The sequence below is a fragment of the Artibeus jamaicensis genome, unplaced genomic scaffold (genome assembly GCF_021234435.1).
Source record: "Artibeus jamaicensis isolate MK-2021 breed Jamaican fruit bat unplaced genomic scaffold, CSHL_Jam_final contig_1028, whole genome shotgun sequence".
NCBI lineage: Eukaryota > Metazoa > Chordata > Mammalia > Chiroptera > Phyllostomidae > Artibeus > Artibeus jamaicensis.
In genome coordinates this window covers 5552319-5569140 of record NW_026521201.1, presented here as the reverse complement: position 1 = coordinate 5569140, position 16822 = coordinate 5552319, and the positions used below count along the sequence as shown (strand labels likewise).

Here is a 16822-nt window from a genome sequence, read left to right as displayed (position 1 = left end):
AGCTGAGCTACCTCACCGGGGCTGAACCCTTCATTCTTCCAATTTTCTATCTCTCTCCCCCAGGGGAGTCTTTGGGGTCTACCAAAGCCTCCTGAAATCCGACAGAGAGGGAGTTGTATGTGGGTGGGTTGCTCCTTTCCCCTTGTTCCTACCAGGTCACACAGGTCCTTTCCTGGCTGGAGAGGGCCTTCTGGAGGGGGGAAGGCAGGGCTTGTGTTCAGAGAGAAGTGAGGAGAGGGCGTGGAGGTGGGGGGCGGGCACTCAGGATGGTTTCCCAGGGCAGGGCCTGAGAGAAGAAAGGAAGTCCCCTGTGGGGACTGATGTGTGGGCAGATGTCACGCAGAACCAGTGCCCAGTGGCTGGAGTGAGAAAAATCTATGGTCTAGCCAGAGTGAGGTCTGTGTCTGACAGCTCCAGGCCATCCCCAGGTCACTCACCATCCTTTGCCTAGATATGCATGTGCTTCTCAGTTTATAAGAACAGGTACTCTGGCACCCTGGGCACAGTGCCCTTTTACATCCCTTTGTAGTGTTCCATGCACCTGTGTTCACCTTTCTTGGACTAGTCAGGGGGTCAAGAATTAGGTACAGGAGGAAGGAATGGGGAGAGACTGCTTCAATCAGACCACTCTCATCCCTGAGGCTGGAGAGCCTGAGCTGGGGCAGGCACGGTGCTCTCTGCTGCCGCCTGGTGGTCAACAGGAGCAGTGTGTCCTCCCCTGCCCTCCTCCAGGCCCTGCCTCAGATCTCCTCAGCGCTGTTTACAAACAGGAGAAAAGTTCCCTGACCCCTGTCCTCAGGATGGATGAATAAGCTGAGCAGCTGTCCTTTCCTGTGTAAGCTTTCACCCTCTGGAATACGAATGCTTCCCTCATCCTTCTCCACATGGCCCCGGTGGGGATCCCCAAGAGAGGCAGCTTGCTTCGGGGCAGCCAGCTGCAGAGGACATGCGGGTGGGCGGCCAGGCTTATGAGCTACCTGTCGCTACTCACAGTGTGCCCTGCTATGTAACCCTGGCTCTGGAAGCCTGGAGAAGAGCACTTTCTCTTCTGGACAGTTCTGCACATTTGTGGGACACAAGCTCTCTCCAGCTCACAGGGCCCCGAATCTCAGTCTCCCCGACCCTGCGGACCGTTCACAGACACTGTTGTCCTCTCCCACCTTCCTCGCCCCATATCGGTCCACCCAGTCCCCTGACTCCTGAAGTCATACCCGTCGTTGCAGGTCTCTGCTCTGGCACAGGCACTGCTGGAGGCAGTGTGCCCTCCAGCCCCAGCATGCTGCAGAGTGCTGCCAAGGCCTGGGGGTCCTGGGGATCTGGATGGGGAAACTTGGCCCTGGAGGAAACAGGGAGAGGGACTTGGGCCAACCTCACATCTCATAGGAGCCTACTTGTCTTGGGTCTGCAACATGGGCAAGGAGCAGCAAGCTGGCCCTTTGAGTTGCCCAGAGCACTGACACACATCTGTGTGCATGCACGTGTGTGTACACAGAGTGAGAGAGCAGGTGTGAGGTTAAACTAGGGATCTGTTTGATCTTACCTCTTAGGCTGAGTTTCCTACTGGCAGCCAGAGGCCTCATCTGGCAGCTACAATTTGTTTGGCCAGTATATTATGCATAAAGAAAAATTTTTTAAGTGTATGCCTTTTGGTACTCTCCAGTTTGCTGCAGTCTCCACCACTCCCAATGACCAGACCTGCTCTTTTCACACATTCTTGTCTCAAGGCATTTGCATGAATAACCTGTGCCCTAGAGGATGGACTGAGGAGCCAGGCAAGGCAGGAACCAGACAGAGCCCTTGCTTGAGCAGGAGTGAAAGGAAAGCCAGCGGTCTCAGGGGTCCACATGCATGGGCGGGGGTTAGTCATGGGACAGGCACCAGCTCTGACTTCTTCATGTGGAGGTGTCTACTCAGCAGACCCTCTGGTATTTATGAATCCTGGTCGGTTTCCCCCTCTCACCCAGGCTCTTCCCTTTCCCAAAGGGAGTGTCAGGCCACCACAGTGCCCCTCCCCACCCTTGGCAGAGCAGATGACAAAGCCACAAAGAACTCGGTTGGTTTTTCTGGTGTTTGGGATCACTTCTGCCTCCCAACTCCACCAGCACAATCCAGATGTGCCCTCTCTCCCTTTATTTTAGACAAAAGCATGTGACCTGACTGTGGCACTGGCTTCTCCATCTGTGAGGCTAAGACTGTGACCCCTTTTCTCTGCACCTGAGCTCCTCCTGGGATTCCCTGCACACCATCCCCCCAGCCCCCCCCCACACACTCCCAGGCTGGGATTCCTGTGGAGCTGACTCTCCCAGGTGCTGGTGCCTTGGGGTTTGCAGCTGCCAACCACTCTCCTTGGTTCTTCCCTCTATCTCCCTTGAAAACGCTGAACCCAGGCTTGGACACTTCCTCTCCTGTCTCAGCTGGGAGCCCCTCATCCATCCAGGGTGAGGGTTGCCTTGGAGGGAGCTGAGTCAGCTAATGTATGCTCCGCCCCCTCCACCCCCAGCACCAAAGCCAGGAGAGCTCCCAAACTGAAGAGGGCCTCGAACTCTGCTGAGATTAAAGCCCCAACCCCTGATGAATGGACTAGCGCCGTGCAAGATTATGGTCTGTGTGTATTAGGTCGGAAGGGCATTGGCCTGGGGAAATTGTTCCCTATCTGGCCTGGCATCCCACCTGTACAGCCTCTCACCCCATTCCATGCGGGGCCCCACAAAAGAGGGCCTGGCTCTGGTTTGGGGCTTCCAGGTATCACCTGGGCTCTACCTCCTCCAGATCACCTTCCAAACCTCTCTCCGGGTCCAGGCCACCTTCTGGCTGACCCTAACTTCCAGCCAGGGTCTCATGCCTGCTGCCCCCGGGGATATGAAGTGCCAGCTGCGCCCTTCTGGGCCATCCTGGTGCTGCCGAGGGACTAGGCAGGTCTTGGTCCTCAGATCAGACCTCCTCCCACTCCCACAGAAAGAAAGAGAATGTAAGCCACCCAGCCTATCAGCCTTGTAATCCCCTAGCTGTCGAGGCGAGGGAAAAGGCTATGGGCATCAGATTGCGGGCAGGAGAAAGGAATCGGAATGTGGTAGCCAGAGGGACATAGGTTGTTAGGAGGCCTGAAGGAGGGAGGGGTGGGTTTGGGAGGAAGGAGCCAGGACTGGGGTTTGTGGGAGTGGCGTAATCAGAGGACGAGGCTCAGTTCATGGGCAGGCTGGCGTCCTCAACTGACGGGATGCAGAGGGAGGTCTCTGAACAACCCTGTCGGCCTATTTCTGCCTCCTCTCCTTGGGGCCTCATGCTCCTCACCCTGCTGTGCACGCCCTGACCCTCAGTGCATGTGGGTGAGGAGGAGCAGGACAACTGCAGCGATGTCACAAAGGCACTAAGAGTTCAGCACCTTGAACTCTTGGATCACTGGTTCTGGGGACACCCAGAGCAAGGGACCCATGCCACAGGGACACTCCAGCAGTCCGCTAGAGAGGCCCATGTGGAAGGAGCTGAGCCGCCACCAACTAGTCAGCCAGGTGAATGACCACTGTGGAAGTGCATCCTCCAGCCCCTGTCAAGCCTTCAGATGACTGCCAGCCTGGCTGACAGTGACTGCAACCTTATGAGGGGCCTTGAGCCAGAACGCCCAGGCAGGTGGGCCCAGAATCACTGATCCATGGTGAGAGACAAATGGTTTATATTGTTGTTTAAACTATGGAGTTTTGAAGTACTTTGTCAGCAGCAGTAGGTACCTGATTCAGGTCCTTGGCTTCCTTAAGTACAAGAACCACCCTGTCTGAGGGTGGGATGTGGCCCTCATCAGAGCATGGTCCCTCAGCCTCTAGGAAGGGGGGACCTGGCTGGTGTTCTTTCTGTCTGAGTCCTTTGCTGGTCTCCCATGACCTCACGACCTCTGACCCTCCATAGCCCTCGAGACCCTGGGCCTGGCCCTCTTCCCCCTGCTCTGAGGCAGGGGGGGCCTGCCTGCCTCTCTCCCTACCACTCCAGTACTCGCGTGCCTGCTCCCTGATAACCCAGCACACGTGGCTTCCCTGCCACTGTAGCTAGCTGCTCAGGGAAGTAACAAGAGCTGATTGGACTTGACAGGGATGAAAATCTCGTTAACCACCCATCGGTCCCTGGGTTTCTTAATAATACAGAGAGGTGGGGGGAGGACAGCAAAGGACTGATGTGGCCAAGCCTGGCATGTCACTTGGGGCCAAAGTGGGTTGGTGGCCTGGGTGCTGGCGCCCTGCGCTGCAGCATGCTTTGCTTCTCGATGATGACCAGCACAGGCAGGTGGCTGCTGGCATGGTCTGAGGAGCCTCCAGGCACCGGGAAGGTTGGGAAGGTGAGCACATCACTGTTAGGTGGGGCACTAGGCAGAGAGCAGGGTTCTTGATGGCCTGGGCCCCTCCACAGAGTCTGTGCCCGGGGCTGCAGGGAGAGTTCTGCCAGTTCTCCCCAAACACTCACACTCTGAGGCCCTCCACCCACACCATGTCAGTGACCCCCTGAGGGCAACTGCAGGGCAGCAGGCAGGGCCCTCCCTGGTCCCCGAGGCCAGACTCCGCATTACACGTCATTGGCAAGTTCGTAACCAGCAGAGGACAGGTCCCTCCCAGCTCCACTCATTCCCTCATTTCCGGTCAGTTTCAACCAACTGAGCCACCTGGACAGGGCAAGATTCAGTTTTGGAAAAATTCATTTAGAATTTTGATTTTTTGCTCATAAGTGAGAGTGGCTTATAGATCTTTCTTATATTGTCCTTGTCTGATTCAGGTTTTTGTTTTTAAGGTTACACTAACTGTATAAAAAGGAGTTTGGGAATTTTCTTTCCTCTGAAAGAGTTAATAAGAGATTGAAACTATCTGCTCTTTGAATGCACAGTAGATTTTTGTAAAATCATCTGGCCTGGTGTACTGTGGGGGTTTTTTTAGAGGAGAGTGTGGGTAGATTTTTTTAACTGCATATTTAAATTTCTTCAAGGGGGATACATCTCAAATTTCTATTTGTTTTTGAGCAAGTTTTGGTGAGATATTTTTCTAGGACAGTGTTCATTCTGTGCAGGTTTTTACGGTCACTGTCATAGGTTTATGGTTTATCTGTAGTGTTCTACGTAAAAAGCATTGCTGCAGTCCCCGGTTGTTTATCTGTGCTGACTCTTTTGGGTTAGTCTTATCAGACGCTTGTAAGCTTGTTAGTCATTTCTTAGAATCAACTTTGGGCTTTGTTAATTTTTCTTGTTGTATATGTATTTTCTATTTGATTGTTTCTACTTTCATTATTTCCTTCCTTCTACTTGCTTTGGGATTATCCTTCTGCTCCTTTTGTAACTTCTTAAGTTAAATAGTCCCCTTGTCTGTAAAAGGAGGCAGCTGGACCCATTTGCCTGTCTGTCCCCCGACCCCCATCCACCACGGCCAGTGGGAAGGGCTCTGCGTGCACTGCCTTCTGGTCCCTGTGGACTTAGGGAGGGGCTACTTCCTAGACCAGATGTCTTGGAGGGAAAGGGGAAAGGGGGCCGCGGGTCTGCCCAGGGAAGCTAGGCATATGGGGACAACCAGCTATCCTGGTGGTCTCCGGCCTTCCCTGGGACTGGTTCCCACAGTTTTTCCAGAGCTTGCCTTGGGTTCTTTTGGGTCATAGGAGCAGGAAGCACTGAGAGACAAGGGGCTGGAGTGAGGGTGCCTGCTTCTCTAGGGAAAGAAGCCATCTGGACCTGCAGGAAGTCAGCAGGTGTGGGGGGGGGCAGTATTCCCCTGCTTCCCCCCCCCCCCCCTGAACCCAGCCCCTTCATCCTCCAGTCTCTTCCAGAATGGAATTTTCCGTTAGACCACTTCTGACTCAGAGCTGGGGTGTGAGGCCTGTCCCTGGGCTTGGCTGCCTTCCTGGGCAGCAGTGGGGAGCAGATAAGGCCTTCGCCTGTGACCCCAGGCCACTGGACTCTGGGCCTCGCCTTCCCTCGGACAGAGTGCCTTGCCTGCCCCCAAAGGGCCTCTCCCAAGCCTGGCAGTGCCTGGTTGTGGCCTCTCTAAGCCATGCTTCGTGTGCCCTGGGATTAAGAGCCCCCCTGAGAGACTTTTCCCCCTGGCATTCCTGATCTGCATCTGGGCCCCCAGCTACCACGTTGTGCCTCTGTGGCTCCATCTCTGGGTCAGAGTAGAGGGCGCCGCTAGGCAGCAAGTGGAGAGAGTGAGGGGACCCGTGGGACAGGGGAACTGACTGACTGCCAAGGACTGCCGGAGTAGTGCCGAGTTCTCAAAGAAAGCAGCTGTGAGCATTGCTAGGGCAGAGCGCTGGTGAGCTAAGGAACAAAGCAGAGCTTTTTCCTGGAGCTTAGAACAGCCGGCCGATCCCGAGCAGCGCCTGCTGCAGTTCCTCGTGGAGCATTTGTTCCTGAGACCCTGGTCTCACAGCCCTCAGCTTTAGTCCTAAAACCACCTGCGTCCAAAATGCCTTCCCTCAAGGGGCTCGATGAGGATGACAGGGACAGGTGGCAAGTTAATTTCATCCTGGGTGTCGACATGCATTGCTTGGTGGTGACTCCCGGACAGCTGCGATCAATTAGAAATGCCAGTCAAAGCTTGGGAAAGGAGGGCAGGCGAGCCCAGGCCCGCAGCAGCGGTCTGCCAGCCCTGCTGGGAGGAATCCACATTGCCATCATTTTATGTAGTTCATGCTAAGGTGTGAAGGAGGTCATCAGCCCCAGGAGCAGGTGACTAGTAGGCTACAAAGTGCACCCCGTTATTATGATAAACAGCAAACGTGATCTGCTTGGACTGGGGTGGTGGGGGTGAGGTGGGCAAAGCGCTGCCTGCAGGCCGCTGGGTGCGGGTGGCTCCTCCTCGGTAGGAGCTGCTCTCACAGCTTGTCCTGACTGCTGTGTTTGTCTCCTGGGGTCTGAGCAGGGGGTCTGGGTCCTCCGGCCGTGGCCCAGCCTCTAATGTTACCTTCACCCACCTGCCTTCTGAAGCTGCCTGCCTGCCTCCGACCCACTTCCTTCCCCACTGATTACGGGCACCATCTGTCCCCGCTTGTCTAGAAGCCCAGTTTTATTATTTCCTTAATATGCGTGATTTTAAAATGCATCTAAGTAAAGATTAGGAAGAATTTTTACGCAAGTAAATTCATAAGTCAGGAAATAGTCCCATGCAGACCATGCCCGTAGAGGTGGTATCTGAACAGCTCCCCAGTCCTCTGTCCTAACCTTCACCCTGTGGAGCCTGCGTCCTTGGAGAGGCCTTCCTTTAGTGCTCACTCTGAAACAGCCCTTCCCCTTCACCTCTAGTGTGCCCAGGTCTGCTGTGTGAAAATAGCTGGTTCCTTGTCGATTTCTGCTGGCCCCCCAGTGGGAACTGTGGGAGAGCAGGAACACTGTCCCATTCACAGCATGTCCCAGCACCCAGGTCAGCACCTAGTGCACGCCAGGTGTTCCTGGGCTTGTTGAGTTTTCCCAGACTTCCAGCACCAGCATCTTGTTCTGGCCCACTGCTTTCAGCCAGGAACCTGTAAATCCCGGACACCTTCCAGGAAACATTCCAAGTCCTTAGCTGATGCCTTTGAGTCATCAGGAGAGCTGCATGTGCCACAGCTGTCTGTCCCTATGGCAGATGGACCCAGAGGGAGCTGGGACACCAGCCAGCTCTCCAGGGGCCCAAAGACTTGGAAAATGGTGACACTGCCCCATGGTCCCGTGCAGACAGCAGCAGGTCCTCCTGACCCTTGGCCCTCACCCAGGCCTCTCGGAGAACTAGTCCTCAGCTTCCAGGGTCAAAGAGTTCCTAGGATGTGACAGGTCAAAACTGGTCCTAGGCTTCTCCTGGAATCTCCCTGTCCTGGGAGGGGAAGGAAGTCATGTTCCCTTTCACTTGAACAGGGAATGAGGAGATTTAGCCTGGGGAGCTCTGGAGGATGTTCAGAGCTCCAGTTGCCAGGGGAGCTGGGTGCTGTCTTTGCAGTGTCCCTGGACCAGCTAGCCTGGCCAGTTGCTTTTCTCCCACAGGGCAGTGCCTCTGACATATCAGCTTTTCTGGAAGGCTCTCTCCGGGCTGCAAGTTGCTGCACTGAGCTTTTGGGTAGAGGCTGGTCTAAGCATTGCATGTAGCGGTGAACAGTCACCAAACACCTTGTGTGTGTGTCTCTCCCCAGCCCTGATTTCAGTCTGCTCTCCTGCCTCACAGCCACTCGGCTATTGTCGCTTCCCTCTGCAGAATCTGGGGATCCCTTCCAGCAACAAGCAGGGTATCCTGGCACACGGTGAGACTCGGTAAACGTTTGCTCAACAGCATTCTCTGGCTCCATGCACTTTCCCCACCAACATCCCCCCAGTCCTTTCGCCTGAGTCTGCTGCCCCCTGCACACCGAAAGAGCACACCCCAGGGCTTGCCAGACCAGACACTGTGGTTAGAGGGTCAGGCTTCAGAGCTGATGTCTGGTGACAGTCCCCTGAGGCTGGTGATCTAATAGTGGGACCCTGACCCCCAGCACACCCTCGCTCCCATGACAGAAAGCCAAGCAGGGCCCTTAGGGCCCTGGCCCCTCACCCCTCGCACTGCGGGGTGCACACTGACCGTCACAGTGCTTCCTCCTCCAGAGCCGCCCCTGGTCTCCATTGTAACGTGCTCTCTCAATAGCTCAAAGCTGAGTGTGAGTGTGAGTGCATGTGTGTGTGTGAGTGGGGGTCACCTCTCTGGCCCTGCATCCCTAGCTCCTACTCAGTGCCCACCCATCAGATGGCACCCCTGACTGGAACCCCCCAGTCGTGTCACGGCCTGGCTCAGAAATGTGTCACCCTAGAGTACAGGGCTGATACTGCTGTGGCCACCCAGCTGCCCCCGAAGACTCCAGGGCTGAGGGCGTCAGAAGGTCCTCTGGCTCCGGAATCTCGCCAGTGAGACCCTCAGAGTTCAGGTGGGCCCTCCCTCTCGCAGAATGAAAGAAATACAGCTGACACAGTTTGCTCAAGAGACATATTTCAATATAATCTCTAAAACTCTATGAATTGAACAGATAAAATACTTCTGGGCTATTTTGTTACAAAATATTTGCCATTTGGATTAGTTCCTGGGAGCAGCCACCCTGCCTTCCTCTCCCTGGAGAGGCTCCTCTTCGATGGGCTGAAGGGGCGTCTGTAGGGGGGGTGCAGCAGGGAGGATGCAGCCTAACACGGGGCAGACAGGGAGTTATCAGGGAAGCCTATCGGGTACAAAGAGACATTCTGGCAGGCTATGGGGGAACAGCTGGGGTGGGGGTGGAGTTAAGGATTTCAGGGGTCAAGGCCCCAGGGCTGATAAAGGTGTGTGCCTTTGGACACAGGCGGGCAGGGAGGCAAGCTTCTAGGTCAAGTTGCCCAGGCAGGTCTGGAGGTGGGACTTTCCCAAAAGTGGGTGAAAAAGCTAGTTTCATCTCTACTCCTAATTCTAGAGCTGGAGCCAAATGGATAAACTTGAGAGGGGCTCAGGTCCCCCAAAGTAAGGCCTAGAGAGTTGGTGGAGTGGAGTATGTCAGGGTAACTGGGCACACACCCAGGAGGCTGTGTCCAGTGGCTCGGCTGTCAAGCACTGCCCCTCAGTGTGGGAGAGCAGGAGGGCCCGTGAGCATCTCTGGCTGGGCCTCTGCAAGGTCAGGAGGCTTGGCCAAAGCCTCCAGGGGCCAGGCCCTGGGGGCGGGGACAGAGGTGGGTCCCAGCCTTAGCCCGTTGGCCTACCAGGGGAGGGAGGATACAGGTGCTGGGGACTCTTGCTCTTTTAACAGTGGGGAGGCCCAGCTGCACCTTGCCCCAGGCCACTGGGGATTAAAAGCCCCTCACAGCTCAGGCTTGGCCCCACGTGCTGCTGAACCTGGGAAGGTCTACATCCCAGGCCAGGACTCCCAGTGCAGCTGGTGGGGCCCAGGGAGCCACCAAAGTGCTGGGGTCGGGGGCTGAAGCCCCCTTGACCTGACCGGGTTCTCAGAGAAAGTCAGGGATGCAGCCGAGGTGGGAGAAAGGGGCCAGAGTTGCTGTGCCCGTTGACAGGGAGGATAGCACTTTGTCACCTGGAAGCACTGTGTGAGCAGCTGACAAGGGGCCTGATGGCCAGGGCTGGGCTCCTTCCTCACCAGCCCCTGGCACTCATGGCCTCCACTCCACAAACACGTTCAGTCACCTCAAACCTCCTCTTTCTTCCTAACTCCTCCTCCCTGATGTCTGTCCATAACTCTCCATTTCTGGCCCCTCATTCAAGATCCCCTTGCTCCCACCCCCACGACTCTGCCCCTGCTGCCTGGATCTTGCCCTTCAGGGGGGACCCTGCCCTGGCCAAGGGCGTCAGATGTGTCTGAATTCGTGTGCCCCACCTGTCAGCCACCCTGTTCTGAAAGGCTCTGATTGTAGTGTCCCTGTCACAGGAGAGATACAGCAGAGGGGGCAGGACAACAGGACAAAAACAGCTTGGCTGTGGAGCCACAGTGGAGGAGGCAGTAACTGGTCACAAGTTATGGAATCCAGACTAACAAAGACATGGCCAGAAACAAACGCGCTGGGTGACATCGTATTGACATTTGGTGACTCCACACATACAAACACAGCTAGGTCATCTGGAAGTACAGAGAGCGGAAAAAGAACTGGGTCTTCTCGATGGCCCAGGGGACTGCAGTGGGACGAGGGGTGGGGTCTGGGAGAAGCACATTCATTTTAGACCTGGTCCATGTTCACCTCCATCACTTGGGCTGCTTGGGTGATGGGCTCCAAGGAGGAGGGAAGCCCAGCGCAGGCCTTGGGTGATGGCCCTGGGCTGAGGAGTCCAGGCTGGCTCGGGACAGATGCTGCCTGAAAGGCATGACCAGGGCCAGGGACCTCCTGTGGTCTTTGAGGGGGGCTTCCCAGGCTTTGTGGGGTCACCTAAAGGTTAACTCCCCAGTGCTGCTTGGTCCTGAGGGGGTCAGGGAGCCCCACTTTGCTCTCCTTTGCAATTTGGAGGGTATAGGAACTCTTTTAGTGCCCCCTGCAGGAGGTGGACCTGGTGCCTTCCTGGGGGAGGCCTGGAGGTGGGAGATGTAAATTAGGCTGAGGGACAAGCTTGGGATGGCAGCATGGGAAATGCAAGTGCCCGTGGAGCACCTGCTTCTCTCACCCACTTCTGCATCCAAACCCCCCATGAAGGCCCCAGAGTCATGCAGTAGGGAGCCCTGTCTCGCTGGCTGCATCTGTCCCTGGGGCAGACCGCTGCTCCTTCACCCTGTTCTCACATCCACAGTGGAAGAAATTCACCTAGTTCTCACTCGTATTTACGTTTGAGCCCAGTGTGCACTTTGCGTTGGCTGGGTATTATTTGGGGCTAAGGAATAAAACTCTAAAAATGTTCATTTTGTAGACATATGACCTCACGGTTCCATAGCTCTGTTGAATTGACCTAGAGTGAGCTGAGACTCGTACCCCCACCCTCATCCCTTCGTCAAAGCTTTCTTGGAGCCTGGGCATCCCTGGGGCAGGCAGGGCCCAGCTCCAGAGAAAGAGCAGCGGGGAGGAGGTGGTCAGGACAGCTAACACCGGGGGGACGGACCAGCAGCCTCCCGAGCCTGTCAGGCTTGAGGAAGGCAGGGGCAGCAGAGAAAGTCCCCTCCTCACCCTCCCACTTTCCTGGTTCCTCCAGAGATCCAGGGCCAACCCTTCTCCACCCAGGGTAGCACCTAGTGCTGAGCAGGGAACCAGGTCACCTTCTGTCTGGTGCTTGGGTACTGGCCTCCAGCCCCTGTACCTCCCTCCCAGCCTGAGGCCCAGTGCCCAACAGACGCAGGGTCCAGAAGTTGGGTAGGCCCCCAGTTCCTATTCTCTCTGGTCCAAGGTCCATGTGGCAAGTGGTGGCAGGAGGATGCAGAGGCCTGGCTGTGTCTGGCTGTGCAGGGCCCAGGAGAGTATGGTGGTGTCTCCAGATTTAAGAAGAGCGTGCTCAACTGAGTAAGGGAAGCCTGATCGGGTGAGGCAACTTCAGGTGCTAGGGACTGGGGTCCTCTTTCCAAAACAATAAGGATGGTGTCCAGGAATGCAGAGTGCCAGGGTTGGGGTGCAGCAATGGGGTGGCAGGGGCTCCTGGCAGGAGCCCTCCTAGGATAGCAGTGTTGGGGACAGTCTACACCAGGCTCCTGGAGCCACTGGAGTAGCGGCGTGGGTGCAGCAGGGAGCCTGGTGGGCAGTACTGGTGAGGGTGGTTGTAGGGGGGTGGGGGTGGGGGCAGCGGGGGCTGGTGGATGACCTTGACTGGGGAGCCCAGGCAGCCCAGGGGTGTAGAGCCGCAGGAGTCAGAAGAGGGAGAGGTGTAGCAGGAGAGAGCCTGGCTTAGCAGGGGCTCCATGCGGGCCAAACAGGGCTTGTCCAGGACAATGACCTTGACAATTTGCTGACACTGCAGCAGGGTTCCTGGGGGCGTGGGTGGCAGCAGTGGCAACGGCGCCGGCGGGGGCTGCTCTCTCAGGGGGCTAGGCTGCAGGTCTGGCAGTGGCACCGGAACTCCTCTCTCGGCCCCCAGGCTGGAGTTGTGCTGGGACGTTTGAAGCCTGTTGTGAATTGACACCTAGTTTAGAAACAGCCAGAGAAGCATGAAATGTTACAAGACTAATTCCCAGCTACCAGGACTGGCTACCCTGAGCCTCCCTTCTCCCCTTCCCTGGCTCCCATGTGCATTAGGGGCTCTCGGCCCTCACCTTGACCCACTCCCCATCTCTCCACCAGAGGAAAACTGGCAGCCGACAGAGGTTCTGACCCTGGGTGCAGTCAAGAGACTGACATGTTCTACCACCAACCATGAGTAGCCTCAGTTCTCTAGGCCTCAGTCTCCTTGTCTGTGAGATGGGCAGTTAGACCAAAGACTCTCAGGCTCTGCATAGCTCTGCTTTCTGACTTCATGGACCTGCTGTGTGCCTTTGGGGCCACGGGTACACTTCTCCCCACCTTCCTTTTTACCAGCATCTGAGCTTGAAAAGCAGGGGTAAGGGTCTTTGCCGCCCACCCCCTCTGCCTCCCAGGGGTGTGCTGCGGACAAAGGGAGGTCACAGAGACAGGGTGGCCCACCACTGAGACTTTCCAGCCCTCTCCTCCCTCTGGCTTGGTTGCAGAGGAAGCCTCATTGTCACTGTTGAAGTCAGGAAGGTGCCCAACCCCCAGAGTGCCAGGGGCCCCTGAGAGGTGGTCTGGACCCACCTATCTTCTCGAGACTCCCCTAGGCCATGGCCACACATTCAAGAGCAGCCCAGAGAGCAAAGGCCAGAGTCAGATCTCCAGCTGCCTCTTTAACCCGACCTGGGTCCTGGTTAAATTTATTCTGCTGCAGGAGGGGGTACCCAGAAAAGACTCTAATCTTTATTTCCTAGGTGGAAAGTAAGGAGGTGGACCCCTCCCTCCAGTCATGGAGGTCACTGTGAACCAACTTAGCCTCCTCTTGCTGGCAGGGGGAGTGGGAGGGGGAAGACGTGGGTGGAAGGGAAGCTGGAGGATTCTGAAAGGAGAGGGGTTTAATTCCTCATCCCTGAAGTGTCTGGATGCCACAACCCCCATCCAACACCTGAGCCCTTTGCGGGTGGCAAGGACCCTTTTCTCTGAGGACGCTGCCTATTGTCCTTGTCACCACTGCCCAGGACAGGCTTCTCAGAGCACAGAGAAGGTCCAGACTGTAGGGAGGGACCCTCACCTCCAAGTCTACACCAGGATGGCCTAGCCCCAAACTACCTCACAGCCCTAAACCAGCAGATCTTATGCTATTTATTGGCAAAAGGGGCAATTGCAGGGACCCCTTCCTGGGCCTGTACACTCATCCCTCTCCACAGGCCCCCCAAGCCCCTGTTCTCTGTCCTTCAATATTCACAAGCCCCATGCCGTGCTCAGTGGGTTGCAGTCTTTATTCTTCATTCTCATTTTCCATCCTGGCAGCACTCTCAGTCCTGAGACTCCCCCTGAGCTAATGTGGGACCCCTGAGCCCTTCACGGCCCCACCCAGACACAGGGCAGGCAGGCAGCACGGCAGGGCCTCCCTCCTCCCGGGCAGCCCTCTGTGGTCCTCACTGGGGCAGACTGGCCGCTTTCCCCACTTTCTCATATTCTAACTTCTTCCCCAGGAGAAAAGTGGACAAGACAGCGGGACAAACTGGGTCCCTCCCGTGCCCCCCACCCCCACTTCCCCTCTGTATCGGCCCCTCCCCAGGCAAATGCCTAGCTGCCCCAGTCCAAACTCACTGAGTCCCCTTCCCCTTCCTCTCCGCCAGCCCCCGAGGAGCCCGCAGCCCTTGCCTCACCCTGCACAGCCTCTGCGCCTCCCGCTTCCTGATGCTGCTTCCTGATGCTGCTTCCTGATGCTGCCTGCGCTGTCTCACCTCCCTCCTCTGCACCCCGACCTGACCCCTTATCTAATAGTAAGTGAAAAGCAGGAAGCGACAGCAAAACATTCTCTCATTCTGACCCCCTTCTCACCTCCCTGCTGATGAAAGGGTGGGGAGGAGAGGGAGAGAGAGAGAGAGAGAGACTGAGGATGGAACAAGAGTAGCAGATCAGAACAGCTCAGAGATGGAGAAGCACCTGCCGGAGGGGCTCTGCCAGGCAACAAGGAAATGACAGAGGGCAGAGGGCAGGAGAGCTCAGGGTCCAGCTGAAAGGAGGGGCAGCAAGGCTGCCCCTGTGCAGGCGAGTAGAGGCTGGCAGGGCCCTGGGGCTAGCTGGGGGTGGCAGCCTTGCAGATAGTCACATGGCCCTGTGGGCAGGGTCGGAGGGAGAATGGGCCATCAGGTTGCTTGTCCTCCCCACGTAGGTCGGGCTATGGTGCGGGCAGGGCTGTAGCTTTGTGTGTTTATCTGCAAGGCTAGAGAATGGGCAGCTGCAGGAAGATGGTGGGAGGAAGGGCAGGGGATGGAATACCCACCCTGGGGGTTTGTCAGCTGCTGGGGCAGGAAGCTCCTCCGAGTAAAGGTGCCTCCTCCAGACACAGGTGTGTGGGGGGTGGGGGGCATGGGGAAGGAGAAGAAACTGGGCTCCCCTGGAGTGTCCTGGAGCTTCCCTGAGCTTAAGCTGCTGGGTGACAGGACTCTCCCTCAGATCTCCGCACGGGGGCTTCTCCAGCTTGGGGGTGTGGTTTGGGAAAGGCTGTGTCTGTGTGAGTGGCTAGTGGTCCCTGGAGGCTTGGCAGAAAAAAAGTGACGGGGCTCATTGGGATTTGAGGGGAGCCAGTACAGGATAGGGACCCAGAAGGGCTTGCAAGGGCAACTGCATGTCCCTCAGGTGACACCTGTGGGGCCTGGCAAGGACTGGCTGCTGCCGCTCCTTCCCCAGTCCCTTCCTGTGTGGCTTGAGGATGGGCCACCCTTCCCTCAACAGGGACAGTCTTCAGAAAGATGGCCTCCCTCAGGAAACCCCTAAAACAACCCCAACCCTACTCTGCCTCCTCTTCTACTGTGCACATCCCTAGCCCATGGCCAGCTTTCCAGATGGACCAGCTGCTCCAGAGAGAAGCTCCACCCTCCTGGCTACCCCCACTCTCAAGTCTCCAACTTCTCCAAGAAGCATTCAGGAGGGCAGGGTCCACCCTGGAAAAGGTGGCTCTCTGGAGGGCGTCCAGGCTACCCTCGTGGAGGACAAGAGGGCTTGGGGGAGGGGAATATTAGGTTCTCTGACATACAGCAAGTATGAAGGGATCAGTGAGCAGCGTGCTGGGCACATGGGCCTGGGGGTGTGTGGGAGGGAACACCGTGGGGGGCTTCGTGTGCATGGTGTTAGTCTGAGAGCCAGACCTTGGAGGGCAATCAGCTGGGGCAAGGCAGGCTGGGGCATGGGAGGAAGTGCTGCTGCCTGGTTAGGTACTGGAACAGTGGCATTACCCATGCTAGCAGTAACTTTTAATTGTATCTCTTGAAATTGGTAAAATGGTGAGTCGGGCTGGGGAGGCATTGATTAATACCTGAGAAGAGAAACAAGAAACGGTGAGAAGAAGGACAAGTGGGGCACAGAATCACTCACCTGGGCAACCAGGCCTCCACTTACCTCCACTGCGCTCTCCGAAGGCCTCTCACCCAGTGCAGCTTCCCTTTTGGCTTTGAATACAAAGATCACAGGGCTCACTTTCCACCCTCCCAATATAAATCCCTGCCCCCCCCCCCAAACTGCACATGCCTGCAACTAGAAAGTGTGGCTGCTGAGAAGGAGGGCCTCACCACTCCTGACAGAGGCAGCCAGGTCAGTGGACTGTCGACTGGAGCCCAGTTCTCCCACTTAATACCTGTGTGACTGTGGGCAGTCCTGCCTAGAAAATGAACCCCGGCTTGTGTGCCCTGCCCTGCATTGTGGTCCCTCGAAGCACCATGGCCTCCTGGCCATCACTGAGGGTTGCGGATCTGCGTGAAACCCACTGGAGTTTCTCAGCTCACACTGATGTCTCGCCAGGACCCTGGATCTCCAGTGCTGGGCACGGGGCACCCAGCAGACTCTTGGGAAGTGTTTGTTACATGTAACATAAGTTCCCGAATTGACTAACGAGTGCACAGTTCTGGGTGGTTTGCTGGGGGCTTATTGGGAGGGGGTTTCACTCTCATGTCACCTCTCCTTCTAATTCTTTTTCATTCAGGTGAAGGTGGAGGTAGATCTCCCTTGCTCCCAGTAGGGTGGGTAAGGGGAGGAAAAGGCACAGGAAGATAAAAGGTGTCAGAGGGAGGAAGGAAGCAGGCCTAGAGGATGTGGCCAGAGCAGGTACAAAGCCTAGAGCTGGATTCATTTGTCTGGACAGCACCCCCAGTGAACCAGCAGTCTTCAGAGAGCAGGGCTGCATGAGGGTGGAAGATACCTCACCGGGAACAGGATTATCAGGACTCCCAGCCTAACTCCTCCAGGCAGGAC

At 56.5% G+C, this 16822-nt stretch overlaps 1 protein-coding gene across 6 annotated transcripts in view; it reads right to left on the bottom strand.

The window, feature by feature from the left end:
- Positions 1 to 11679: 11679 nt before the first annotated feature.
- IQSEC3 (IQ motif and Sec7 domain ArfGEF 3) overlaps positions 11680 to 16822 on the bottom strand; it is a 105989-nt gene continuing 100846 nt past the window's right edge. Inside the window, exons 13-15 of one of the 6 annotated variants that reach the window (XM_053661970.1) lie at positions 15974 to 16023; positions 15811 to 15890; positions 12443 to 12507 (exon numbers count right to left, since the gene is read on the bottom strand). In XM_053661970.1, the coding sequence (XP_053517945.1) occupies positions 15816 to 15890; positions 15974 to 16023 (125 nt within the window). In that variant the 3' untranslated portion in view covers positions 12443 to 12507; positions 15811 to 15815. Of the gene's footprint in view, positions 12525 to 14858; positions 15115 to 15699; positions 15891 to 15973; positions 16024 to 16822 lie in introns of those variants that run through there. The other 5 variants (XM_037133949.2, XM_053661984.1, XR_008390970.1 and 2 more) reach the window with 5 other exon arrangements.